General features: G+C 52.1%; 2 protein-coding genes across 2 annotated transcripts; one reads left to right on the forward strand and one right to left on the reverse strand.

The window, feature by feature from the left end:
- The first annotated feature begins 563 nt into the window (after positions 1–563).
- On the forward strand, positions 564–5,308 carry MYL2 (myosin light chain 2). The gene is made up of 7 exons (XM_069870715.1): positions 564–665; positions 1,570–1,659; positions 2,270–2,345; positions 3,217–3,321; positions 4,707–4,782; positions 4,866–4,914; positions 5,044–5,308. The coding sequence occupies exons 1-7, from the start codon at positions 579–581 to the stop codon at positions 5,140–5,142; spliced, it is 582 nt and encodes a 193-aa protein (XP_069726816.1). The 5' UTR covers positions 564–578; the 3' UTR covers positions 5,143–5,308.
- Positions 5,309–7,164: 1,856 nt separating this feature from the next.
- CCDC63 (coiled-coil domain containing 63) lies at positions 7,165–26,206 on the reverse strand. Its single transcript, XM_069871246.1, is given in 9 exon segments — positions 7,165–7,482; positions 7,837–7,911; positions 8,379–8,599; positions 9,053–9,258; positions 9,749–9,930; positions 10,298–10,417; positions 21,013–21,152; positions 21,575–21,708; positions 26,166–26,206. Coding segments are annotated over 9 exon segments (1,437 nt in total).
- Between the last annotated feature and the right edge of the window lie 1,491 nt (positions 26,207–27,697).

Genomic DNA, 27,697 nt, shown 5'->3' on the forward strand with positions numbered 1-27,697 from the left:
GCCTGGCTTTGAGGGAGCTCAGCGTCTGCCTCCAGCCTTGTGCTGATGCTCTCTTGGTGCAGAGCTGGGCTCCCTTTCTCCAGGGGTGGGTTGGCCCGTAGCCTCTTCTGCTCTTTGAGCATTACAAGTGATGGGACTCCCTCTGCCTCCAGCCACTGAGCAGCCCCCGGCTTTGCCGTGCCAACCCTGCGATGGGACACGGAGGCTCCCCAAGATGCCTGGCAGCACCATGGCAAATCACTCATGCCCTGAGGCTTGGGAGGTTGTAGCTGGGGGCTTCCCCTGGCCAAGGCCTCCCTGCACGTCTGAGCAGACTGAAAAAACACCCCCACAGTTCAAATGACAAACGCAGGTGGGATTGCTCCTGTGGGTCAGCATCCCCAGCGTGGGAGCTGCGGGGCCGCCTGGTGCTTCATTAACCTTGAAAGCCTCTCTGGCTCACATGTCACATCAGCGGGTGACAAGAAGCTATTCCAGATAGAGAGGCACAGAGAAAGCCAGAGACAAGAGGGTTGGGGGTGGCTAACGTACCTATTACAGCCAAAAGTGGGCATGGGCTATTTTTAACCCGGAGTGGGATGTATTTATTGTTTCTGCCTAGGGGAAGTGAGGGGCTGCCTCCAAGACACCTCTCCCAGGGACATCGGCGGTTGTGTGAAGCCATGGTGAGTACCAAGAGCCCAAAACTTCAGCAGGAAGAGGCAAAATCCGTTAGCTTTTTCACCAGGATAGCTTTAATGGGAAGGGAGCAACAGGGGCAAGAAGGATCTGATGGCCAAGGGTCCCTCCTGAACTGGAAAGTGGGTGGGCAAGTTGGGGAGCATCTGGCTGCATCTGCAGAATCCCATGGGGAACAGAGAGATGTCTCCCGCACTAGCAGAGTTTTCTGGCTGGGGCAGACAGGGTCCAAATGCTGTCTTTCTGCTTTCCCTTCCTCTGTGCTGTGCCCCTCAAAGCCCTCCTGCTGTGCCTCCTCCCGGCGGACACCCACGCCGGTTAGACGGAAAGGCTGGCAGGATGAGCTGGTGAGCAGCTCTGCCCTCTGGTCCTGTTTAAAAGACCTTTCTGGTTGTTTCAAGCCTCAGTATAGGAGGAGGCAGATTTTTTTTAATAAGAAAACATTTTAATAAATGTTATGTTCTTAGCGAGAGACACAGAAAGTTAAGAAAGCACCTAATGACTGCAGCCTTTGTGTGCAATCTCAGCAGCACTCCCAACCCGGGGTTTCCACCGGGAAAGATCTCACCCCAGTGCCAATCCTTTCACCTCCTGTAGCCTTCGGGAAGTGATTTCCCAACTCATCTTTCCTTATTTGCCTAAATTCATTGGGAAAGCAAAGATAGAGCTGTAATTTAAGCAGGAATCTTAATATCCCTCAGTATCTTAGAGGGTTGCACGTACCCAGAACTTCTGAGCAACACACAAGGCCACCAAGCACTGAAGTACAGCAGCAGCACCAGCCTAGGTCTTACCATGAAGGATTTACAACTGAGAATGGGGTGGTTCTATGCGTTTATTCTACCCCATAAAAAGCCAGTGAGTTAGTGATACATACTTGAACCCCTGCAGGCACCCAAGAAAGCCAAGAAGAAGATCGAAGGTGCTAATTCTAACGTCTTCTCCATGTTCGAGCAGGCCCAGATCCAGGAATTCAAAGAGGTAGGTGGCTTTGGTAGAAATGACTAAGAGTCCTTGGTGGGATGTGACCTTCAGCTCTTTGCTCAGTGCTTTCAGATCGGCGACAGCTGGTTCGCAACAAGGGGCAGCATGCCCAGTTTTGAGTCGTTTTATTTTAAAAGTGCGAATAATGACTCAGTGACATTGCTAAAAACGGCATCACCTCAAAGCTCCCTAGGAGCCCCCATCCTGCAGAAGAGCTGGCAGGATCCAGGAGAGCAGGAGCACATCTCCCAGCTAGCTCGGAGCTCTTCACGACTTAGCCCCTGCCTGACTGGCGCACGGTCCTGTGTAGATCCAGGCTACAGGGATAACTGGTCCCAGTTTGGGGAGCTGATGGCTCAGGCTGTCCTCTTCAGCTAGTGTCATCCCTGGACAAGAAGGCTTTGGCCAAGGCATGGGGTTTGCTGCTGGATTAGGGTGATGGTTGTCGCTCCCTTGATGGGTGAGGACCCCCAGGCCCCATCCTGTGTAGGGCTCGAAGTGTCTGGTTCCCACCCAGCTCTATGGGAGGGGGAAGGTGCTAAATCCCTTGCAAAGGCTGACAACTCTCCCTCCCCCTGTGCTCCCTGCCCTCCTCCTGTGCTTCCAGGCATTCACCATCATGGACCAGAACCGTGACGGCTTCATCGACAAGTCGGATCTGAGAGACACATTTGCTGCGATTGGTGAGCCCCCTTTTAGGGCTTCCCCCTCTCCAACAACTTCAACGACATTAGACTTAGTAAGAGAGAAACCACTTGTGAGCCCCAATTCAGCCAAGCCCCAGCAGTTAACTGGATCTCCTGTTTTGCTGGAAACCACTTCTATTAGCTGGTGAGATCCCATGATGTGTGACTCAGAGCGGCTCCCGCAGCAGCGGGTGTTCAATCCCAGAGGTACCAGAGAAGAGCCGGCTCTGGGATCACTCAAAGCCAAATGCTCCCTGCCTTCCCACGTGCTAAGAAGCATCTGGCCATGCCCGTCCCACAGCATCCCTGGGTGTGTGGGCATTAGAGGGATTTATGGAATTTGTGGGAAGTTGTGAGCTTGGCACGAACCAGTGGTGGGTCCAGGGAGTCCCCAAGACAACCCAACCTCTGATAAAAGGATGGAGGTATTCAGTACCGTTCTGTTCTGACACCAGGGTCCAGGGGGAACCATAGCACTGGTGGGTTTTGACCCAAAACATCTTCCAAGGAGGGCTGAAGCAGGCTGATCCATGGGGCTGTGTAGCAAGAGAGGCAAGCAGGACAGCTCAATCCTTTGCAGCTCTCCCTTTGGTGATCTTGGACCCTGAGAAACCAGAGCTGGAGATGTCCAGCCCATACATCCTCTGCTAGAACATGATTCTTCCTTCCTCTCTTCTGCTAGTGCCATTGCTTGTTAAAGGTGGCACCCCACGGTGGTGCCACTTCCCTCAGATAGAGGAAAAACCTCCAGGGGAAAGGTCCTGTGGTGTGTCATTTAGCCCCCAGAGCACAGAGCAGAGCCCAAGGGGCTGCACGTGTTTGCAGCTGGACACAGACACACGATTCACCCTGTGTTGCTCTTCCCTAGGGCGCCTGAATGTGAACAACGAGGAGATCGATGAGATGATAAAGGAGGCACCCGGCCCAATCAACTTCACTGTGTTCCTCACCATGTTTGGGGAGAAACTCAAAGGTGAGAGGGCACCTGGGAAGCTGAGGGGAGAGGGGGGATCAGTGGGCACTCAATCGACCCCCAATATCCTGTCTTATTCGGAGAAGCTAACCAAATCCTGGGGCCTCCGTCACCCTTCCAGGTGAGACCCATTGGAGGCTCCTTGGAGGCGTCAGATGGGAGCTGCTAAAAGAAAAGCAAGTGGCATCAACTGCCATATTGCAGCACAAAGAGCCTGGGAAATGGGTCAGAGCACTCCCACACCACGGCCAGGATGGGACACCTGGAGACAACCATGGGATACTTGTGAAATTACCTCCCTCAGCCATCCCTCCTGCATCTCTTAGTGTAGCCTTCTCCCAGCGGCATCAGCATCAGCAGCAACTCCTCTCCCCAGGAGGTCCAATCTTTGTCCTCCAAATCCTGAACTTAGGTGCCCTCCCTGCCTTGCTGTCCCAAGACACCGCAGATGGGACGAACTCAGCATCATGTGCCCTCATCAAGTGTCTCCAGGGAGGTCCAAGTGCCTTCAAACTAATGTTGACTTGCAATACCAACTGTCTCAGAGGAAGGGCTGGTGCCGCCTCTCCAGAGACCCATATTTTGTCCCATTTCTCCCCAACGTGTTGGGGGGATGAGCAGATCTCTGTGCCTCAGTTTCACCAGCCATTTAATAAACCCCTGCAGGCTGTGATGCTGCTGTCCCCACACAAAGAGTGGACAGGAGATCTGTGTCACCTCTGAGCCTACTGTGCTGGCTCTGATGGCACCAAAAGCCACCCTGGTGAGGGCACTAGCTACAGTGTGACTTGGCCCAAGGGCCCTATCTGGCTGCACCCTGTATCTCTTACACAACCCAGGGCTTGCAGGCTCCCTGCAGATCTCCAGGAGGCTACGTGACCCCAAGGGCCAGTGCCTGGAGCTCTATAAATACGCATGAAAGATTAGATAGGGGCCGGATGTCAGGGCTGTCAACACGGTCTGTTTTTTGTGCACACCACGAGCCTACGTCTGCTCCTCTACATGCCACCACCCGCGCTCGAGGCCCCAGCTGCAGGGCTGGCATTCCTGTAGGGCCCCCACTTCCCAGCCTGCCCCCTCATCATCCTCTCAAAGGCTGGAGAAAGCAAGAGCCTGCACTTGCTTCATCCTCTATCCCCTCCCTGGGGAGGTTTAGATTGGATATTAAGGAAAAATTTCTTCACTGAAAGAGTGGGGAAGCATTGGAAGAGGCTGCCCAGGGCAGCGGTGGAGTCACAGACCCTGGAGATGTTCAAAAAACATGTAGGTGTGGCACTTCATGATATGGTTTAGCAGGCACGGTGGTGTTGGGTTGATGGTTGGACTGGATGATCTTCGAGGTCTTTTCCAGCCTTAATGATTCTATGATTCTGTGTCACTGGCAGGTGCTGATCCAGAGGAAACGATCCTGAATGCATTCAAGGTGTTCGATCCAGAAGGGAAAGGCCTGAAATCCGCCTAGTGAGTGCAGGGGTGCCAAGGGCAGAGGGGTGGGTGTCCCCACTGAGGCTTCCCTGGTGCTCACCATGCATTCTTGCTTGCAGCATCAAAGAAATGCTGATGACACAGGGTGAGAGGTTTTCCCAGGAAGAGGTATGAGCTCCTTCCCACCCTCCATGCCAACATTCTGTGCCCTCCATCCCTGCAGACCCCATCTCTCCTCTCAGCCCCAGCCACAAATCCCTTCTGTACCCCCTTTTCACCCTGGATCTTTCCCTGCAGGTTGATCAGATGTTCGCAGCCTTCCCTCCAGATATGTCTGGCAACTTGGATTACAAGAACCTTGTTCATGTCATTACGCACGGCGAGGAGAAGGACTAGCCCACGCTCAGCGCTGGGGCTGGCACCCCGAGATCACCTCTCTCTAGGTCACACGGGGAGGCCCCTTTTCCTCTCCCCCTGGGGAACACGTGAATGGCATCCACATTAAACTGCCTTTTGGCCAGAGGAAATCCAGCTGCTGGTGTGAGCAGTCCTTGAGGTTGCACGGTGTGTCTGCGCGGTGTGTCTGTGCCCAGCGGGACCCATCCCAGACCCTGCTACCCCCACCCCCCAGCCCATCGCTCTTCCACGCTCTCAGGTCCCTCTGCTCCACCTCTTACCAGCCTGGCCCAGCTCCCAGCCTCAACCAGCCCATTTTACGCTGGGCTGTGGCTACCAGCCATCTGCTCCCACTAGCCCCCGAGCTTGAATGAATCATCATCATAGAATCACCAGGGTGGAGGAGACCACCAGGTCATCGAATCCAACCATTCCCATCAATCACTAACCCATGTCCCTCAGCACCTCGTCCACCCGTCCCTTAAACCCCTCCAGGGAAGGGGACTCAACCCCCTCCCTGGGCAGCCTCTGCCAGGGACCAATGACCCTTTCTGTGAAATATTTTTTCCTAATGTCCAGCCTGACCCTCCCCTGGTGGAGCTTTAGGCCATTCCCTCTCGTCCTGTCCCCTGTCCCTTGGGAGAAGAGCCCAGCTCCCTCCTCTCCACAACCTCCTTTCAGCAGAGGGCTGCCTGATTCTCCCAGCTTAGCAGGGAACACTCAGCAAGCGTATCCATCCCCCTTGCACCCTCAGGCCCTCTGGAGAAGGCTTGGTGCAGGGTTAGGACCGCGGTCCCCCCCTCCTCCCTATCAGTGGCTCAATGTCTGGCTGTGGGAAGCACGGTAGGTCATGCAACAGGGATGGCATCTCGCCAGAGAGCAGCTGTTCCCACCCTCGGCCACGGCTGCTGTCAGCAGTGGGCAAAGCCATGCTAAACTATCACCCAACGAGCTTCTGAAGCCTGCAGAAGGCGTTGGGCTCCTTCCAGAGGGGAAGGAAGCTGGAATGACAGCCAGGGTGAAAAAGCAGAGGAGGAGCTCAAGAATAAAAGTGTTTATTTAACTTCCCACCAGGCTCTCACACCTTGACACTGTTCCTTCCCTTCCTTCCGAGAGTGGTGTTGCTCTGCTCCGTCTTCCAGCTCTGGAGAATCAGCTAGGAAAGCTGGCCATGGTCCAGAGGCACCTCCAGTGCCCAAGGAAACAGTCACCCCATCATGCACAGCCCCGTTGCCCACAGCCCTTCGCTCCCACCTCCCACACTCACAGAATCACCAGGTTGGAAAGGTCCCACTGGATCATCAAGTCCAACCGTTCCCATCAATCACTAACCCATGTCCCTCAGCGCCTCGTCCATCCGTCCTTTAAACCCCTCCAGGGAAGGGGACTCAACCCCCTCCCTGGGCAGCCTCTGCCAGGGACCAATGACCCTTTCTGTGAAGAATTTTTTCCTAATATCCAGCCTAAACCTCCCCTGGAGGAGCTTGAGGCCATTCCCTCTCGTCCTGTCCCCTGTCCCTTGGGAGAAGAGCCCAGCTCCCTCCTCTCCACAACCTCCTTTCAGGTAGTTGTAGAGAGCAATGAGGTCTCCCCTCAGCCTCCTCTTCTCCAGGCTGAACACCCCCAGCTCTCTCAGCCGTTCCTCCTAAGACACGCTCACGGGTCCAGGGCTGGGGGCAGCAGGCAGAGCTGGGTCCGATCCATGGTGTGGAGCAGTTCAGTGATTCCATCAGCAGGAGCTCCTTGGTCTTATTCTCCACGGCACCTGGGCAGGAGGGAGTGCCGTCCCACAGGGTCCCTTCTCCAGGTCCCTGCCTGAACCCACCCTCTGCTCTTTGCTGGGCAGGGAATCCATTGGTTTCCCCGAGCTGGTGCCATTGGGCAGCCCTTCTCCCCATGGACAAGAGTCCAAGGCTGGGTCCCACATCCAGAGCCAAGGTGGGGACTTGGGGGTCCACTAGATTGCTTATACAGCCAGGTGAACTCCCGAATTTCCTGGGAATTTGGCACCTCAGATTCACATTAGGGACACTTATACTTGATGAGGGAGGGAAAATAACCGGCTCGATTAAAATACGGTGCAGGTGGGCGGTGGACATCCAAGGTGTGGGCCATGTGGCGAGGGAAGACAGTCAAATCTGACCCACCAAAAGACTGCACCAGCTTCTCATCCATGACGTGCTCGTCTTCTTCAAGGTGCATCGCTATCATCGTGTGATCATAGTTGATTACTTTGAACAGGTCGTTCATGCCAGATTCGAGGTGGCCCAGGTATGTGCTGGTCTTTTTGCATTCATCTTCATACTGTTTGGCTTCCTCAATGGTTTCCATTAACGTTTTCTATCAGCAAAGTTTTTGGTAGGTGTCATGCTGGCCCTCTGCTCTTCCCCTCAACCCAGTGCTGGCCACTTCCAGTAAGGACACCGGAGACATCCCAGAAGAGGCTGTGGGATCATCCCACCCCTGCAGGGGGTAGGTCTGTGAAGGGGATTCCAAGCTCCCCATGGCACTGATGAGGCCCCACGTGTTGGAGGGTTAGAGCTGGTTAGGAGCCCTGCTAAGACCCTCTCAGGGCCTTTTTAAACCCACACCTCTCCAGCTGCTGCCAGAGCATCAGGACCAGACGCCCTAGGACACGAGCTGGGACAGACCGGGGTTTGCTGCCCTTACAGAGGGAAATCCCACCTGCCGTACCTCCAGCTCTTGCAGGACATGAAGGCTGCTGCTCTTCATGTCCTCGTGCTCCACTGTGAGGGCCACAATTCTCTCCTGTGTAAACACAAGCACATGGAGAGGGTACGGGCTGAATGCCCATCAGAAGCACCTAACGGAGGGTAGGGACCATCCCTGCACCCTGGGAGCAAGAGAGCCCGCTTGACCTCTCTGCACCTCTGTCCCCAGGCCAGGAGGGCAGCTGGTGACCCCACAACAAGCATCACTTCTCACTCCATCACTCACACTCCACAGCAGCGTGTGGAGTACTGGATATTGCAGTATTTTTGCTGGGTACACGGTGGCAGCATTGAGACGCTTATAGCTCCAAGAACCCAGCTTTTGCTTTGTTAGGAGTTCTATCTTTGGCTACCCCTCTGCATTCCCCTGACCCCACCCTGGGGCAGGCTGTGAGCCAGGCTCTGGTGTAAGCAGTGATGCTGGGGATCTGAGAAAGGAAAAACCCACCCCAGCCCAAAAGTCTCCACTGAGAAAGCAGAGACACAAAGAGTCCAAGAACAGACCTGGAGGTCCTGGGTTCTCCGCTGTATCTTCTCCATCTCGATGTTCAGCTCGGTGGTGTAGCTGAAGCCGGAGAAGTTCTTCTTCTCCTTTTCAACAAAGCTATTCAGCAGTTGGTTGATGTCCCCGTCTTCTGCCAGCTCCTGCAGGCGCCTGTAAGCCACCTCCTGGCTCTCGATGCTCTCCCCTTGGTTCCATTTGGCCCGTTGAGCTGCCTTCAAGGCTGGGGGAGAGACGGGGAGCCTGGGCTGTGCATGTCCCCACAGGCAGAGCCTTCTCCTGCAGGTGCTGTGGGGTTTGGTGGGGCGCTCAGGGCAGGGGAGAGAGAAGGTGCTTTTATTTTACTCAGAAACGAAGCAAGGAGCTCACAGTCTGCATGGCAAACACAGTGGGATCCCTCTCTAGGTGGATAAAAGGAGCCATGGCTGCACATGAACCTTCCTGCTTCCCATCCCTCTCTGTTTTCCCCAGGTGCACCCTGACACATCTTTTTGGGTGGCCTCACTTGCTAATCACCATTTATTGTTTTCTTCTGTGGGGCAAAGGCTGGGTGAAGGCGCCTGCAGGCAGGGGAAAGGTCCTATCTTTGGGGTGCAGGGCTATAAGCAGCCCTCTCACCAACCCTGCAGACTCCTGTTTGTGGCCCCAGTCATACATGATTTCTCTCATTCGATACTTTTTTTCTATTTGGCCCGTTCCTCCAGTTCAGAGCGATCTGCAGATTTGATGACCATGAAGGTTCTCAGTTTGGTCTCCTGCTCCAAGGCACGATTTGTCTCCTGCTCAAAGGCACGATTCTGCTCCTGCATCTTCATATTGTACTGGAGAATTTCTTTGTTGCATCTTTCTCTCCTGGCTGAGATCCTTGCCAGAGTGTCAGTCCTGCACAAAGACAGCAGCAGGTTGCATCATGCACAGGTATAAAGATTTGGATTCCATGATGCTGTGCATGTTGCCCGGGTCTCATCCAGATGCTGCTGCGGCAGCAACAAGCTAATGTGGCTCTTGGTGGGGTTTTGTACCTGGAAGCAGCACCCAGCTGTGGTAACCAAGCTCATTTTAACTGGAGCTGGCCTCTGCTCCAGGTCTGCTACATCCCCCCATGCAGTTTCAGGTGGGACTCAGAGGAAAGACTGCTCCATGGGGCAGTTCACCCCATCCCGAGGAACATCTGGGAAAGGTGGAATAAATCACCCTGGAGGTACCAGTCTCCCTGCACTGAGCAGGCTCCTAACCCTTCATACCCAGCCCTAGGCAAGAGAGGTGAATCCTCTCCCTGAAGTCGCAATCAGTCTCTCTTTACACCAATACTCATCACCAGCATTGCCCATCGGTGCCAAGTTGGACACGTAGGGTTTGCAAGGCCACGTACCAGTGCTTGTAGGCTCGTGCAGACTGCTCAACATCAGCGTTCATCCTTCTGTACTGCTGATCCAGCTTCTCTTGGAGCTTCAGGTACAAGTGGTCCAGAACAGCTTTCTGGATGTGTGGGCATCTAATTTGTTCTCGAAGCTCATTATTTCTGGTCAGGATGGTATCTAAATGGACAGTGACCTGGGAGAGAGATTTTAAGCTGGCCCTGCACAATCCTCCTTCGCAAGACAAGGGAGGCAACAGCAGGCCAGGCAGATCGCAGCAGAGACCTGGAGCTGGCGTTGTCCAAGGCAAGGTGGCTTCAGGCAGTTTATCACTACACAGGTGCAGACCTTCTGGCTTCTTGGCATGGCACGAGTGCTGCATTTGGGTCACCAAGCTTGAAGGAGCCTTTGAGATATCCTGGGAGCAATGAGGCCAGGGGAACAAGCCAGGTCCTTTATGCAGCTTGTGTCAACCAAATGCATTTGCAGCATTTCCCTCTGTCCTAACCGTTGCACACGGACCTCAGTGTGGCCCAGCACAAGGTCTGCAAAAGTTTGCTTATGTTGTTCAGACGCAACTCCAGTGTCTCAATCCGCTTTTGGAGCTGTTTGCTGCTGTTCCCTTGCTTCACCTTCGCTGCTATCTGGTTTTGCTTCACAACCTTCCTTTCCATCTCTAGTAACTGCACACACAGACAAAATAAGAGAAAGTACATCCCCCACCCCTACGTTCTGGACTCTTGTCAGGATGCTTAGCCAAAGAAAATACCCTCTGCTGACCTGCACTGCAGCAATCATGTCATTAATGAGCTCAGAGTTCTTGAAGCAGCTTTAATCCTAAAGGATCCCATCCTGCACACGCAGAAACATAAACTGTAACTAGGAACGGGTTTATTTTCGTGTCACAGAGGAAATGCAGCTGCCTCTGGAGGGAAAATCAGCAGGTGTTGAACAAGGCACAGCAGCACATTTCGTAGAGTGAGTGATTTTTGGTAGGGGTACTGTACTGTCCAGACAAGAATCCATGCAATCCTCCCTGGGAATGAGCAGAGGAAAACTTTTATTCACGAGAAGAATGAAGTAGTTGGAGATTGATGGCATCACCACCTCCAGCTGTTTGTCACCAGCTTCATGAGCACTTCTGAGCCACTTCAGAGCTTTGCTCTTGGGTAACCCTGCTCGCATCCTCAGCTGTGGGAAGGCGTCTTCTAGCTGAGAAACTACCTAACAGGTAAGCATTGAAGCTCCGGCACTTAGATCCACCTCTACCTCTGTCCTCAGCTAACCCATATTCCCCAGTCCTGCAAGCCCTAACACCCAAATCTCAGGACACAGCGTCATCTGTGGCACAGGAGGGCAGGAAGAATCAGCTCCGTCACCCAACACCTTGTTGGTAAAAGAAAGCCTCGCTCCCCACCGCCTGTCCAGCTCATTGCACTGTGGCATTTATTTCTGCAGGTGAGGTCCCCACTGCACATCTGCCATAGCACCTGTGGAGAAGTTTAACTTTAGATTTTGCTTCAGTTTTTATCTTTGCTCTCCTCATTTCTTCCAGCTAACTCCGCTGGTTGCTCTGCAGACACCTTGGGCAGGGGACAAAGAAGCCTCCGTGGGACCAGGCCTGCTTTCTGAGGGGAGAAATAAAACCCTGTAGGGGGGTGGTTGTGTCCTCCTGCCCATCTCTCAGCACCCGCTCGCGTGTTTGGCACATGAGGAAACCATCACAGATGGCTGCGTGATGAATAAAAGGAGAGCATTTGTAGTGATGTCATTGCGAAACACGCTCCTCTCATTGAGTTTAAAAGTAGGGGGAGAACAGATGGTTTGAGCTATCCCACTCTGTTTAGTACTTGGGTTTCCATAGAAATCCCGGCGAGGCCAGGCCCCCCCCATGCCAGAGACCCTGGGGCACACGAGAGGGAGACATCGCCTGGACCCAACCTCGTCCCACAGCAGCCAGAGAGGACCCTGGGCTCACCCCGCAGCCCCCAACCCCAAAGCTTGACCCCCTCGACACTGCTCACCCCACCACAGGGTGCTGGGGTTTCTCTCCAGCCAGGGAATGGGACAGCGGTGGCAGTCAGATATCCCCACGGAGCAGCCTCTGTTTCCAGCACAGGAGATGTGAAAGCTCAGCAGGGACGAGCTCCATCCATCCCGCGCCCCGCGTTGCCCCACGCTCTGTGGAACAAGCACCAGCCTTGTTGCCATGACATCGCGACACCAAAGAATGGGCAGGTTCTCCATGGGGACCATTACCAAGGAGGATGGAGTGAGGGGGCTGCTGGGGCACCCCCACCTGTCCCATGCTACGTGGACCAAAGCGGTTTCCATGTCCCAAACCCAGCCCTGAAGTGTGTGCTCTGATGTCTCCCTGGCTGTTTGTCTACAGCAGGCAGACACCCTCATTTCAGTTTAGGCTGAACATTAGGAAAGGATTTTTCACAGAAAGGGTCATTGGTCCCTGGCAGAGGCTGCCCAGGGAGGGGGTTGAGTCCCCTTCCCTGGAGGGGTTTAAGGGACGGGTGGACGAGGTGCTGAGGGACATGGGTTAGTGATTGATGGGAATGGTTGGACTCGATGATCTGGTGCGTCTCTTCCAACCTGGTGATTCTACGATTCTATGATTCATTTTTTCTGGTTCTTTCTTCCATTCACAGTGTTTAAATCACCCCTTTGGCTTCGGAGGACTTTGGAACCTTTCACTCTGACCTGAAAGCAGCACCTGGGGCTTTGCTGTCCCCAGCAGTGCTTCAGGGCCACCGAGCTGCCATTGCCTCCCCCACCTTGCCAGCCTCGCAGTCAGCTTCCTGGGCTTCCTACCCAGTTTCTCTGTTTTTCGCTCATGGAGAGGCAATTACCACATCACTGCCACTGCCCTCTGCACCCAGACACCCTCGAGACACCCACCGCTGGGAGAGCATCAATAGTTGGCACTGCCAGCTTGGGGAAGGTCCCTGAGGCCAGAGACTGTTCAGGCAGCCGGTATAAGGACCAAATTGAGGATTCATGCCTGCTTCTCTCCTTTCCATGCAGGGAAGCACATGGGAGCCGTCGGCTGAGTCACAAGAGCCAAGGATAATCCCTTCCCCATAAGCTGGAGCGCGTGGCCGGCTCCTTCCCAGGGACTCAGCAAACCCTGCGGTCCCTGGAGGGCAGAAGCACAAGACAGCGCTGGAGGCTGTAGCAGGGCTGTGTTTTGTTGCTTACTCAGCTCAGGGATGAAGGGAAATAGAGAAGTGCTGAAGGTGAGCAAAGGGCATCCAAGTCCCAGCTTGCAGGGCTGCGGCAAGTTCAAGGCAATGAGCAAACTCCCCAGCCCGCGCATCTCTCTTGAGGCTGTGCTTCCCCGTTATCCTGGAGGCTTTGATGAGTTAACAAGCCAGCCATCTAGTTCCAGGCTAATTCACAGCCAGATAGGCTCTGAGGATGCATTTAATTGGAAATGATTTTCATGGCAGAAAGCAGAATGTAGCGTCAGATAAGAAAAATCACAACCAAGGGCAGAGCGATGCTGGGGAGGCACCAGAGCCTGAGGGTCCCACCGGGGCTGGGGGAAGTTCCCGGAGCTTTTCATGCAGTTCCTGCATGATCGACAGCTCCGTGGGATAATAACGACAACCTCTCCAGGGATGAGGTTGTCACTCTGTCTCGGTGGTGCTGGCTGTGTCATCCTGCAGATCCTTTCTCTCCCGTTTGCTTCTCTTCACCCTCAGCAGAAATAGGGCCAAACCTCCAGTTCAGGATAAAGGTAGAGCTGCAGGGGAGGACATTATTTTTGAGAAACAATGACACTGCATGGCTCAAAAGCCTGCTTTCCCTTAGCCTGGACTAGTCCAGCCTTAAAATGCAGCCCACATTGTTTGTACTTTTTGTGTTCCTTCTCCACGGACCATTCTCAATTGTTTTGCATGGAACAAGTTAGTAAATTAAACTGTTGAGAAGGGATCTGATTTGATAGAGTCTGTGTTTGTCACACTCATTGCAGAAGCACTTATTTCACTAAAGAATACTGTTTTCACCCGAACAATGCTCAGCTGTCAGATTTGCTCTAAGTGAGGGTGACTTCATTGTCTGGATGGACTTTTAATCTGTGGCTGAGCAGAACCGTAATCAGAGCAGGATGAGATCGTCTGTAACATCAGAATCCAACAAATCTCCACCTTCTGGGAGAAAGAGAAGAAAAGTGACTTTCTTTGCAATTTTCATCTTAACCCATCTTCAGATATAATAGGTACATTTAGCACTGATTGACATGAAGAAATTATTCCTTCAGCTGCAGATCCAGGGTCTAATTAAAAGTACTTGAACTATTATAAGGGCCAAATTCTGATCTGTGCAAGCAGCACAAATTCTTCTTGATTTCAGCACTGATTTCATGGTTTCACGAGGTCCAGTTAAGTGGTGGTTGCAGGGGATGGTCGGAGCTGGCCTGGCTCTGATCTGAGCTTGCCTACCTGGGAGCATCCCATTGACATCAAAGAAAATCTCTGGGGTAAGATGAAGAATCAGGCCCATATTTTCATGCAAATGTAAAACGTTCATGTTATTTAATGCCTATTTATAACAAATCCAGAACTTAATCCTACTTAACCGGTCTTCGGTGTTTGACACATGAAATCTGTGAGTCAGAGGACTATATATGGAACTGTCAAAACTTTCTTTCTTCCCCCCCCCTCTAAAAGCCTGGATTAAATCATAATCAAACTCCCAGCAGCTCCAGCAGCAGCACTGGGAGGAGCAGGAAGATGTTGACAACTGCTAAGGCAGAAGGTGATGGGGAAAGGTCTTCTCAGCCAGCAGTCCGATGGCAACACCTCACAGGGAGGTCCTGAATTCAAACACACACTAGGTCCATCTTTGCTGAAGTGTTGTCCCACGTACCTGGAGCGGTACCTTGGCCTCATAGTGTTTTGCTCAGTGTGTCTCCTACAAAAAAAGACACCATCTAGCCTTCCAATGCCATTATCCCCTTGCACAACACCACTTCCCTGGGTATAAACTGGAGAGGGGCAGATTTAGACTAGACATAAGGAGGAATTTCTTCACCATGAGAGTGGAGAGGCACTGGAACAGGTTGCCCAGAGCAGTGGTGGCTGCCCCATCCCTGGAGGGGTTCAAGGCCAGGTTGGATGGGGCTTTGAGCAGCTTGATCCAGTGGGAGGTGTCCCTGCCCATGGCAAGAGGGTTGGAACTTGATGATCTTTAAGGTCCCTCCCTACCCAAACTATTCTATGGTTCTATGATTCTTCTTGCCTGCCCTTCCAAGCAGCTCTCATCCCCAGCATCTGAAACAACACTGCAAACTTCTGATGCTATTTTCCTTACTTAAAACTTAAAATCTCAACAAAATGAAAGCCAAATGTGCCAGACACCCTACAAGCACGCAGCGGGTCACCCTTCTCACACTGAAAATCTAGAGTGTGAAAATAATAAGTGCACACCCACCATTAGAGACAACAAAATAGCATCTAAGTAGCTGGTTTTCACTTCTGGGTATCTTTTTCCTGCCAGCCTGCAAGGGCAGCAGCAGTGGCCTCTAGGCAGCAGGATGGAACTGAGATATCTCCGTACAGGCACACGGCTCCAAGTTTTAAGAGTATTAAGTAAGAGGAGAAGAGGCCGCTCGCTAACTCCTCGATTACAGCGAAGGAATTACAGCTGTAATTCCTCTTCACTCAAAGAGGAAATTGTCATCATAATTTCCTGCAGATGGGTTTCTTCCGAATTGCTGACACCAAGCAAAATGTGATCTCCAGCAGCGAGTTGACTCCTTCGTGGTGTTACTTGGTATTTTTTTAAGGGTCCTTTTACAAGCAAGTTCCCCAAGCCTTGACTTTGGGAAAGTAAAACTGTTTTCCGCTGCAGGCTCAGCCCCTCCAGTGGAGCCTAAGAACATGGATTTGCTTCGTCCCTCTGTGCTGTCTTAGAGACCCCTTCGAGTGCAGCAGGTACCCAGTGCTGAACGGCCGCCGCAGGTGGGAACACACAGAGGCAAAGCAGCTGAGGATACGCTGCTGTCTGAAAGCAAGAAAAGACCTTCAAAAATGTCACTGCCCCAAGGTAGCTAATGCTCATACGCTGCAGGAGGATTTTAGCTAGAGCAAGAGAAGAGAACAGAGGAGTCGAGGACAGAACCATCACAGAAGCTGCTGTCACACGGGGTCTTGCCTGACTGGGAACAGGGCTCTCTGTGCAGAATTTTTTTTTTTTTTTTTTGCATGTGATTTAAGCAAAGCTGCACAAAGTAAAGCTCTTAGTAGGGCTGCTGATCCCTCAGCAGTTCTGGAAGGACACGATGATCCGGTGGGTCTTTTCCAACCTGGTGATTCTGCGATTCTATGATTCTATGATTCTATGACACAGCCATTCAATAGCATAAAACCCAGGCTGGAGGCAGTCTTGTTCAGGGATGGGGCATGCCGTGCAATATCTCTGGAGGTTCACTGAGGTGCTGGGCTAAGCCAAGCTAATAAATTCCTACTGTGACCTTCCAGATCCCATTTTTCCCCCAGGGAAGTCTGTTGGCAGATGCAGATGCTGCGCTGGAAAGCCTCCGTGCCAGATCTAGCTGGAGAGCACCGGGAAGAAGGGTGGGAGTGGGGTTTGTTGCTGAGCTGTGCTCATCGCAGAGAAAGTCCCTTCTCTGTGCCCTCCAGCGGCTCCTTCTCACCTCTGGGCAGAGCTGGGTAGCACAGGAGAGTGCAGCAGGCACAGCCCGTGTTAGAAGAGCTATTTCCAATTAATCATTCCTGATTACCATCCCATTCAGTGCTCTTGATCAGGACTAAGAATACCTTATTAGTCAAACACACTCTGGAAGTGGCTTAAGGCTACTGAGGATTTGCCTATATAAGATCACTCAGGGAAACTCTTTTGAATTACCTTTTAAAGGCAATTAATTAAACTGCTGTACGGGTCTTCTGCACCACTACACACATTGTCTTCTTTCACTTTTCTTTCCCAAATCAAATGAAGGCTGCTTGATCTCTGGGTTGGGCACAGAAGGAAAAGATCATGGAGGTGATCATAACCCCAAGGAAAGCAAAAAAAATCGAAATAAATCTTCCTGGAGGAATTGCACCCCAGGTTCAGCTTGCGGTGGCGTTGATATGGACAGTCCCAAACCTTTCTGTCTCCCCGGTTTTGGCTTTATGGGAGAAGTTTGGGTGCAATCACAGCGCTGGGCAAGAAACTGAGTCAACCAACCGCCCTCCTCCTGGTTTGGTGATGTCGATGCCTAATTAAGTAGAGGATGGTATGAGACAGTAAAGTGCACAGGTAAATCATAGAATCATAGAATCACCAGGTTGGAAAAGACCCACCGGATCATCGAGTCCAACCATTCCCATCAATCACTAACCCATGTCCCTCAGCACCTCATCCACCCATCCCTTAAACCCCTCCAGGGAAGGGGACTCAACCACCTCCCTGGGCAGCCTCTGCCAGTGCCCAATGACCCTTTCAGGTAGTTGTAGAGAGCAATGAGGTCTCCCCTCAGCCTCCTCTTCTCCAGGCTAAACATCCCCAGCTCTCTCAGCTGCTCCTCTTGTTCTCCAGCCCCTTCACCAGCTTCGTTGCTCTTCTCTGGACTCGCTCCAGAGCCTCAACATCCTTCTTGTGTTGAGGGGCCCAGAACTGAACACAGGATTCGAGGAGCGGTCTCACCAGTGCCGAGTACAGAGGGAGAAGAACCTCCCTGGCCCTGCTGGCCACGCCGTGTCTGATCCAAGCCAAGATGCCATTGGCCTTCTTGGCCACCTGGGCCCCTGCTAGCTCATGTTCAGTCGCTGTCAACCAACACCCCCAGGTCCTTCTCCTCCAGGCAGCTTTCTAGACAGACTTCTCCTAGTCTGTAATGCAGGCAAACAAGATGGATCAGCAGGGTTTTCCTGCCTGGCCATCAATTCCAACTACAAGGCGAAGCAGAAAGTCATGGACGTGGCAGCGAGCGGGTCCATGGGGTAAGGCAGAGCAGGGCTCCTTCAGTACAAACCACCCTGGAGAAGAATTAGCCCTGGAAAGGCCCTCGCAGCCTTTTTAAGTGATTTAGGATGTGTTCCTATTAATTACCCTGTCTCGGCCCTGCCATTTTTCTGAGGCAGAATTTCAGATCAGCTTCTTGCCGAGAATAGCCGCTTTCCGAGGCTGCCGCCAGCACCGCAGCCCCTCTCTGGAGAAGGAACAGCTTGTTCTGAACAGACTGGTCCATTTGCCATTTCTACAAGCTGGCTGGATTTGCTGTTTATTGCCACTCACTCAGCAACTGATCTCTTGCAAGATCACAGCTATCTGTTGCCTCCCCTTCCAGCAGCCGTTGCTTCGTGCCCCCCGCTGCAGGTCCAAGGCTTTACAAAGGACATCAGATGATTTTTGTAATAGGCAGTTGTTACTCAAGAGTTGATTCAAATTGAAGCTTTAAAAAAGAAAATCCCAAGGGTCCGGGCTGCATATTTCTGTTAGTGTAAATCTGAAGCAGCTCCCAAGGAAATGCAGAGGTGACACTAATCAAAGTCAGGTTATAATGAGTCCTCCTGGGTGTTTTGCTCAGTGTGTTAGCACACGTTTCAGGGACTAGTTCAAAAGGAAGCTGCACAGCTCAGAGATGGGTTGGAAGAGAGAGACCATTTCTAACCCTGCTGCTGCTGGTCAGGCAAGCAGGAGTGTCCTTCTCCACTGGCCAGGAGCATCCTGCCCCACCAGCTGCAAGAAGTCTTTTCCTTTCCTTTTCCAGGCAGGTGGAGGCAGGCTGGCACAGCCAAGGAGCGCTGGGCTGGCCAGGGAAAAGGGATGCAGGGATGCAAGGATGCAGGGATGTAAGGATGCAGAGATGCAGCCATCCCCTGCCTGCTCACTGCTCAAAGGGAGGAGAGGAGCAGGAGGCGGCAGAGCTGCTCCAGTTGCTTGGCAACTCCCCTGCAAATCTCCGTCCTGTCAGAAAACATTTTTTCCATCTATTTGGATGGGTTTCACAGGCACAGGATCAGGCCTGGATGATCAGGTGGTTTTAAGGAATCACACAATGTTCCTGGTGGGGCTGTGCATCCACTTTGGCCAGGACCAGCCGCGCAGCCGAGCACGGGCTGTGAAACACGGCTCTGATGGGCATTGCATAGCGAGGAGGGCTGTAACGAGGCTTCCCGGGGCTCCTACATCCCCATTTTGGCTTCTTCTCGGGGACCACAATGCTCTAGATCATCCATGTCCTAGCAAAAGACAGGGAATGCAGGAGTCTCTCCCTCTCCTATCTGCAAGCAATCCCTGAGTGGGGCAGGAGCCGACCCAGTGGGGAAATGAGCAGCCAGTGTGATTGCAGACAAGCATTTCCCAGTCCCACTGACCAGGGCAGGCCCTCTGTTAACTGCCCCTTCCTCCCTCTGGGTTGAGAGAGAAGCTGAACTAAGCTGATCCTAGTTCAATCTTTGCATCCCTCCAACAGTGTGGAAGCAAGGCTGCAGCAGCACCATCCACCGCTCATCCCAGCCAGGTTTTCCTCTGACATCCCATGCTTCAGCTGTCCCTCAGTCTGTACCTGGCTACCTAGAGCCTCCAAACTGAGTGGTCAAACCTGATCTGAAAATCCATCTGGCTCCTCCGTGACTGCTCAGCATCTGAGGTCTCCACTCTGCATGCAGAGAGGAAGGAGAATGAAGATGGGCCAGGGCTGCTCCCAGCATTTCATGGAGAACGGGGACAGGAGGGAGAACCCTCTGAGTAAAGCACGACTCTGAGGGCCACACTGGCCTCGGTGGTGGAAATACAGTTGAAGAGAAAAAGGGCAGGAGCTGAGGGAGTGCAAACCAGCCCCAACTCATTGCCAAGCAGGCTGGATTCCAGCACGTAGATCATCTCCCTGTATTTCTACTTTGCTCCTCTGCCATTTACATTTCCCATGGGAGATGTTCCTGGCGTTGCCACCTGTGAGCGGCAGGAGCCGGTGACGGCAGCAGCAGGTCCTGCAGGAATCCAGCGCCAGGGATGAGCCATCCAAAACTCCCATTAACCCGCTCCACGCTTCAGCAGGAACCGATTTGTGTGGGAGCTGATCCTTCTGCTCGGAGCTAATGACGGGGGCTAGTTTCCTCGAGGAAAACACAAAGGTCTCAGCCTGAATAGGCTTTTCTCTTTCTTGATCAGGATTTTTTGGTTAGGAACAGTGGCTGGAATTTTCCTCTTGGCTACGCTGACACAACCCCTTCTCCTCCAGGGTGGGAGGGGAATTTGGCCCGCTGATCTTATATGCCAAGTTTAGATGGGGGTAATGATATACTGTTTGAGTTTCTATAGATTCTCAGGTCACTTTGCAAACATGAATTAATTTTGACAACGCAGCTGCGAGGAAATGGAGGTTTTATTGTTCCTGATTTAAAGAGAGGGAAACTGAGACCCAGGGAGTAAATGCTTTTCACAAGGTTGCAGAGAAAACAAGCGATGGAGGCTGGGAGCAAACCCAGGGTCCCGAAAGCCTTTCCGCTTCTCGCAGAGCTGCAGAGGGCTCCTTCCCACACAAACTCGTTCTGGAGCATCGTTTTACACCAGCCCAAAATGTAACTCTCTTTTATATTTAGCTCCTAGTTTCTGTAAAGGGACATTATATAACAGACCTCAAGTGTGGCATTTTATAATTTACCAGCTCAACTTGTGCTGCTTCTAGAAACCCGCCTGTGCTGTGTGTTCCCTGGCTCAGCACAGAGCCCTCTCCTATCTCCTTCCAAGCCCTCTCCTATCCCCTCTGAGCTGGTAAAATATCCCACCAGGCACTCATCTGTGGTTTTAAAACCCTGTGGTGCACCCTCTCCCCTGCCCCATGCCACCGCGCCATCTCTTATGCGATTAGCACCGTTGTCAGCTCCATTTTAATTGCTGAATATTTTGCTCCTGCGAGAAGAGGAAAGGAGGTAGCTGGATGTGCCGCTCTCAGTGGTGGGAAATCTTTTGGTTTGCAAACTGGTCCAAGGGGCTCTGCAATCCCAGGAGAGAGGTGGGGAAGGAGGGCACCTCGGCACATCTGCCCAGCTGGGCTCTGCAGGGAGTCCCATCCATCCCCCCCAGCAAAAACTGGTGTCCCCAAAGCTGAGGGTGAGTGAGGTGATGCAGACAGCAATCAGCATCTGTGGGGATGGCTCTGCTGCCATACAGTCCCTGTATCCTGGCTGCTCCTCCCAACCAAGCACGCCAAGGGGGCTGAAGATCCCCATGTAACGGAAACAGAGGCTTTACACCATGGGATGCACCTACAGGGAGAAGAAACCCATCCCCGAATTTCCAGAGGCCACACGGTAACTTTGATGCTCAGCGCTCCCGACAGCTTGTCTGGTCCTGTCCAGATCTTGCTGCTGCAGCCCAGCACAGGAGCCCAGCGCTCCGGGAAGGGCCTGCATTGCCACACACACTCGTCCCCACACGTGTCCTCCTCCTCTGAGTGACGGCAAGATAAGCACGGACCCACTGGAGCGGGAAGAGCACGTTGCCTAATGGTGAGAGCTCAGCCTGCTCCCTCTGCTTGCAGCAAACTGGTGCTGCTGGGCTTGGGAGAGAGATTTTTCCAGCAGCTCCTCTGCTCCTCTGGCCGTGAGCAGCCTACCCAGACACAGCTGGTCCTGCCGAGGGACCTCAACCTGCCCTGGCACCGAGCAGAGCAGGCTAATACCAGACCACAATCACCCTGCTCCCTTCTGGCACTGCAGCACAAACCCAGCACTCCAGCAGCCCACAGAACCCTGCCCCATCCTTGTGTTGAACCTTCTGGGTGCTCTGAGTGTCTATTGACTGAAGAAGAGTTTGGAAGTCCGAGGTGTAAGGAAACAGCAAGGTAGCAGCTTTTAGCATCCAGCCCTGACTGGTGCTGGCATCCAGCTGGGAGGCTGCGGAGATGCATTGCGGGTTAAGCACCATTGCAGGGCTGACACCTCCAAGGTGAGCTGATGCTGGCAGGACAAACACGACTGACAGCGTTTCTGGCTTAAAATCTTGCCTGCAGGCAGAGGCGAGAAGCCACATTAAGGAATATTTGCTCAAGAGGCGATGGAGGAAGGCACCCTGGCTCATGACCCAGAGCTGCAGCCCCCAGCCCCTCTGCTGGCATGAGCCTCCTGCTTCTGGAGCCTGGAAGCAGCCAGCAGGAGCCCTGGGAGAACAGACAGACGGACAGACTGTCTCTCTCTCTCTCTCTGCTTACCAAGCCAGGACAGCGGGGCTGATCCCTCACCTCTTTTGGCTGAGCCAAGCAATAATGTGGGGTGGCCTTAAATCTTGCTGCGTGCCTTTTCCAGTGTATTATTCCTACAACAATACGTAAACAAGAGCTGCCTGAAAGTTCCCCAATAAGCTCAGGCAGCTGGTGCTGATGAGCAGCAAGAGCTCATCCTGCTGCTCCCTTCCTTCTCCCTCCTAAATCTAAGCACTTAACTCCCAGATTATTGTAACCTTCAGCATCTGCAATAAACAACAGAAAGGACTTGGCGTGTGACTCAGAGAGGGACGAGGAAATGACCAGAAGCTTCAATTCCTGAGCTGAAAATACCGTTTTACTAAAAATGCATATCCAGCCCATTTCCGTGGATGAGGCTGTCTCCGCCCTGGGAGGTGAGTTTCAGTCACATCACTGAACATCATGGTCAAACAACTGAAACAGAAGAGCATTAATTAATCAAGCAGTTGACGGCACAGCATGTAAAGGCTGTGATTGGAAGAGCATGGAAGCCGTGAACAGAGGATTTAAAGCATCGCTTCGTGCTCGTGCCACAGCCCAGGGGAGCTGGGCACACCCTGCAGCCCAAAGGGCATTTCCAGAGCAGGATCAGTATGGACATATAGCATAATTTCTATAGTCATTAGAGCACAACAAAAAAACTAAACAGAAACGAGCTCATCAGCAGCTCCCAGCACGTGAGAATCGAGTGTGTGCTCACCATCCTGGCCAATTGCACCTCTGAGATTTCCAATCCCTCCTTGCATCCTGGTTTCAACCCCCAGGGAATTGAGCAGTGGTACCGCAGTTTCACCAAGTGACTCACACCTCTTCTCCTTCAGACTTTATTTCCTCACCGCTCCCTGCTTTCTCATGCAAATGTCATGTCTAGGCTGAGATGCTTCCACTCCTGGACAGTTTCTGGCATCACCTACTGCTGCTGGAAGGAGCCAGCCTGGATGAGATGGGGCTGGGTCGCTTCCCTAGTTGGGGCTGGGAAGAGACACTTGAAAATAAATAAAGGCATAGTAAAAATTAGTTCGATCTTGATTCGGAATAATTAAGTTAATTAAAATGTGTCTGCAGTCAAGCAATGTAACACCTGGTCACAGTGCGAGGGCTCACAAGGGAGGAGGGCGCTGAAGTCTGGAAAAGGTCACTTGAACACCAGGAAGAAAGAATCATAGAATCACCAGGTGGGAGAAGACCTCTGAGGTCATCGAGTCCAACCATACCTATCGACAGAGGCAACAGTGGCCGCTTGCCTTGTTTTAACCTGTTGCCCACACTTACACTGTTGTTAAAATAGAGAGAGAGAGCTGGTGTTAACCTGAAGTGGAAGAGAAGTGAAGACAAAGCAAAGAAAGGCTGGGAGAAGCAGCATGTGCTCTTCCATGATCATCCCCATGGGTCCTCTCTAGAGGCTACAGCTGCGAAGGCACCTCCTCAGCAGGGCAGGCTCTGCAGCAGCCAGAACATCGTCTCCCAGGGTCTCTGAGCTGCTCCAGGGCTCATTTTGCAGCTGGTTTTAGAGATCAGACCACAGTCTGCGTCCCCTCCCTGGACTTGTCCTGGGCAGCTGCCCCATATCGCCGGCCCTGGCACATGCCACGACTTTCCTTCCTCGCCTGGGCAAGGGCAGTGACCTTGCCGCTGCTAACGTCTCGTGTGTGCCAAATCGTAGCTATAAAAGGAAAAGTTCAGCTGAAAAATACAGCTCACCTTTTTATAGAAGAATATGGGATCTGTTACATTCCAGCTGAAACCCTTCCAAAAAGCCAGGTGGGACTTTTTCTATATATATCTAAATAAAACCATTTCTTTTATATATAAAAAAGAAAAAAAAAAAAAGAAAAAAAAAGAGCTCTGGCAAATATCCCACGCTGAGAAAGACATTTAATTGAAGCCACACAAAAGGCAGTCAGTCTCACCAGCAACTGCACTTCTATCGCCTCCAGAAAGCTTGACGCACGGATTCAAAATCAAGGATGAATGTCAGCTGTCAGGTCCCTAAGGCTCTCCGGTGACCTACATGCTACCAAGAAAAAAAAAAAATACCCAACACTTGTTTGAGGTTTTGTTGGGAGAAGTGGTAAAGTTAGGATGGCTCGGCAAAGTGGGGCCACCGAGCCAGGAGCTGGGGTGAAGCATCCCCCATGCAGAGCAAAACCCCTCTCTTGGGTTCTCGTGGCGTAAATCCATCGGTGTATGGGGTTACCCAGCAGCAGTTCTCAATGGTCCCTTCCTCACTCCATGTTAGACAAGTTCAACTCACAGCAAGCTTAGCACACACGGAACTCTTGGCAGAGAAGTCAAAAAGTATGGTAAGAGGAGTCAAAGTTAAACTCAAGGGCTGGAGGCCACCAAGAGGCAGTTGTATTGGAAAGAGAATCCCAACAGGAGGTACCCTGGAGAAGCTGCGATGATTCCAGTTATCATCAGGCAAAATCTTAGGGCATCCACAAAATTTCACAAACTACTTTCCTCCTAATACGCTGCCTCTTGGCCTCAAAATCTGCATTTCCTCCTCACGCGCAACAAGAGGGCACCTTTCCCTGTGGTAGGTTGACCACGCTGAATCTATGAGAGTGTTAGGAAAGATAGTGAGAAGGTTCGGTCTGATCCTTGCTGGGAATGTAGAGCCTCACATGGGTGTTTTTTCCCTGCTCCAGCTTTGATGTGGCGGCTACAGTCACCAGGTGCATCCTGGCTTGTGTCAGCTTGGCAACAATGGGCTGAGCTGGGATGGATCCCAGCAGCTGGCCGTGAGTCCTGCCTGATGTGTGTCCAGATGGAATTGTGGGTCCATCCATCTGCTGCAGCCGGATCTGACACAACAGCACTGAGCTCTTGAGCTGAAGGGGCTGGTACAGTCCTCTGCTTCCCAACACTTGTTCCCTTTTCGTATGTGCTGTGATCGTCCAAGGCGACACCCAATCAGGTTTTACTCTCTGCCCATCGTTTGCTGTTGTACTCCCCTCCCTTGCCTACAAAGCACATTATTTTCTGCAACCCCCTCTTTCTAATAAACCCAAACCCACCAAGCTGGGCGCCGAGCATCCCTGAAAGGGAACGGGAGGGTAGGATGGGAAATTGGGAACAAGACGTGATGATACATGTGAACCTCAAATGCATCCTTGAATAATCAAAGCTGTTCTGGCTGCAGGGTGAACACTTCCTCTAATCTTTTTCTCCCTTTTTAAATGGAAGAAACAGGCTGCCCATGCCCACAGCCAGTTGCTCTGAGGCAGAAGTTTAACACCACCCCCGTGTCCAGCTGGCTGACCTGGAGCTGATGCGATGCTGAAGTCTCACCCGATCCCAGTCTTACACTGGGCTGAAACTCACCCTGTGTGCAAACCCGCGCAGGCTGTTCTTACTGCAAACAAGGCATCTATTTTTTAAAAGGCAAAAAATCACGTGAAGTAAAACATGGAGGGAAAGAAGGGGAAAAATGAGCTCCCGGAGAGCAGAGACTGGAACAAAAGTGGCGAGTTTCCAGGGCTCTTTTTTTAATACAGACTGATGTTCATGCCTCTTCTGTCTCACCTGCCACCTGATAGTGTGCGTGTGTATGGAAGCATTTACGTAAAAGCCCAATTTATTGCCTAAACCCCACTATTATGTATGCTATCATTCGCAGCCCTTAGAGTTATCATAATATCAAAACAAAACACTCGTGATTTATCACCAAAGGCACCCGGCTGGAGACCAGCATGGGAGACAACCTGGTTCCTCTGCTTTGGGTCTGCCTGTGCTGCGACCCAGAGACAGGATTGCAGTTACCTGGGTCAGGTTTGCTTTAAACCAGCTCACACCAGCACCCAAAGCGCTGCGGGTGCCATGGGGAGCCCCGCACACCTTTCCATTGGGTGCTTTGAAAGCTCCAGAGATCTACAAGGTTTCTCTCTCCACTCCCGCGTTCTGTCCAAGGGACATAGAGAGACAATTCCAGGAGAGAGGGTTTCCTCAAGTTGCTTAGGGAGTCCTTGGGATGCAGGTGCAGATCTGTTGAGCTGAGAACACAGCTCAGTCTGACTCAGGCTGAGGATTTCAGAGGACTTAAATTAGTTTCATACCCACTCCCTCAAACGGATAATTACCATTAATTATACAAGCTTGAACTCTGGCCATGCTCTCTCGGGGACCTGGAAGATGCTGCTTTTGTAAGTGGCTGCGTGCCCAGGAGAACCAGCACAGGATCCCACCTGCTGTCACACGGCAGCGAAGGCAGGACTCACCAAGTGGCAAGGCTGGAGACCTCGTTCTCCACCTTGCACATGGTCCCAAGGGATGCTGACAGGACACGATGCCCCAGGGCAAAGCAACAGCTCATGCCTGAACTGTGCAAGCAAAACAGAAGGGAACCCAGGGATCAAAGGTGACTCCAGCCACGGATCCCCTCCAAATCCCTTTGTACTGCTTTTTGTGCAACATTATGTAAGAGAAGCCTGGCTCCTGAAAATCTGCCAGGCTTGCGAGCAGCAAGGAGGAGGTGAGAACAGAAACAAATAAATAAGCACACGTGGCAGCTACCTCCACAGTGGACCACGTTTCCAAATGCTGCGTGTAAGCAGAAACTCCAGGTGTCAGTGGGATTATTCTCGATTTTCAGGAGCATAAGGGAAAATAAAATATGGACCAGTAAAGCCACCACCCTCTGAGCACTTCTTACATGTCACAGGCCTGCGAGGGCTTTGGTGCACCAGCCTTTGGCAAGCCTGCAGGCACTGCAGGTGGGATTTTCCAAGTATTTCATCCGCATTTCAAAACCCCCAGTGGAATTAGGGATCCTCTGAGTGCGTAGAAGGTCTCTTTCTTGCTCCTGCATCTTGTGTTCAGCGATGTGTTTCCCACGGGGGTCCGCAGAGGCACAGCAGCTGTTTGACCAACAGTGTATCAACAGACTTTCATCTTATTTCCACTTTCCCACTCCTCTGGCAGCCCTCCTGGTCCTCCTTTTTCATTAGTTTTAATTAGAGCAGCAGCTCATCCATGAAGCAGAGTTATGCTGGGGTAAAATCAGAGAAAGCAAAGAAGCCAGACGCGTCCCAGGCTGCTAACGTCATTTCTGGCCAATGCAACGTGGAACATCCACAAAGTGCTTTCTTCAAGCCTTGTGAAGCTGAAGCTACACAAAAACGTCCCACTTAATCTTTCTCAGAAGCAGTTTTCTCTCCTCATCTTGCAAAGTCTATTCCACACCATGGGACAATTCACATCCCTCTATAACCACAACCAGGCAGGCCAAGGTGAGCTGTGCAGAGAGCCACTCTGCTCCTCGGTGCACAGCAAAGAGAAAAAGCAAATTATGCCTGCCCCACCATAAACCAGCTGAAGAAGGGTTGAAAAGCTCTTTGCTGGATATGTAGCACTGGCTGCTGCATACGTTTTTCCCATTCTCCCTCTACCAACAGCTCAGCTGAGCCCCGTGGAAACCCGCAAGATCTTTCTAGCTGGTTATGAAACTCAGGCTTTGGCAGAATGTAGAGATTCCTGACCAAAGAGGGAAGACGAGGGCTCTGCTCCTTGCCAAAACAGTGTCAACTGATCTGCTGCGGCTGTTCTCCACTTAAAGTAGGACAAAGCTTCCTTTAGCCCTGTTTCTCCTCTTTTTCTAAGTGATGGAGCAGACCTCTGCCATGCTTGCCCAGAGATGCTCAGCGGGGACAGGATACATCAATCAACCAGTTCTCCAAACGCCTCTCATGCCTGATCTAGCCTTAAAACTCAGATTCATATAAGAAACTCACCAAGAAGGTGGAATGTACTG

Source organism: Phaenicophaeus curvirostris, chromosome 17 (genome assembly GCF_032191515.1).
Source record: "Phaenicophaeus curvirostris isolate KB17595 chromosome 17, BPBGC_Pcur_1.0, whole genome shotgun sequence".
In the NCBI taxonomy this organism is placed as follows: Eukaryota; Metazoa; Chordata; class Aves; order Cuculiformes; family Cuculidae; genus Phaenicophaeus; species Phaenicophaeus curvirostris.

Excerpts from the sequence above, each read along its gene's own strand:
- MYL2 (XM_069870715.1), top strand. The coding sequence starts at position 579 with ATGTATTTATTGTTTCTGCCTAGGGGAAGTGAGGGGCTGCCTCCAAGA. Across the intron at positions 1,660-2,269 it reads AGATCCAGGAATTCAAAGAG|GCATTCACCATCATGGACCA; the intron begins GTAGGTGGCTTT and ends CTGTGCTTCCAG. Across the intron at positions 4,783-4,865 it reads AAAGGCCTGAAATCCGCCTA|CATCAAAGAAATGCTGATGA; the intron begins GTGAGTGCAGGG and ends TCTTGCTTGCAG.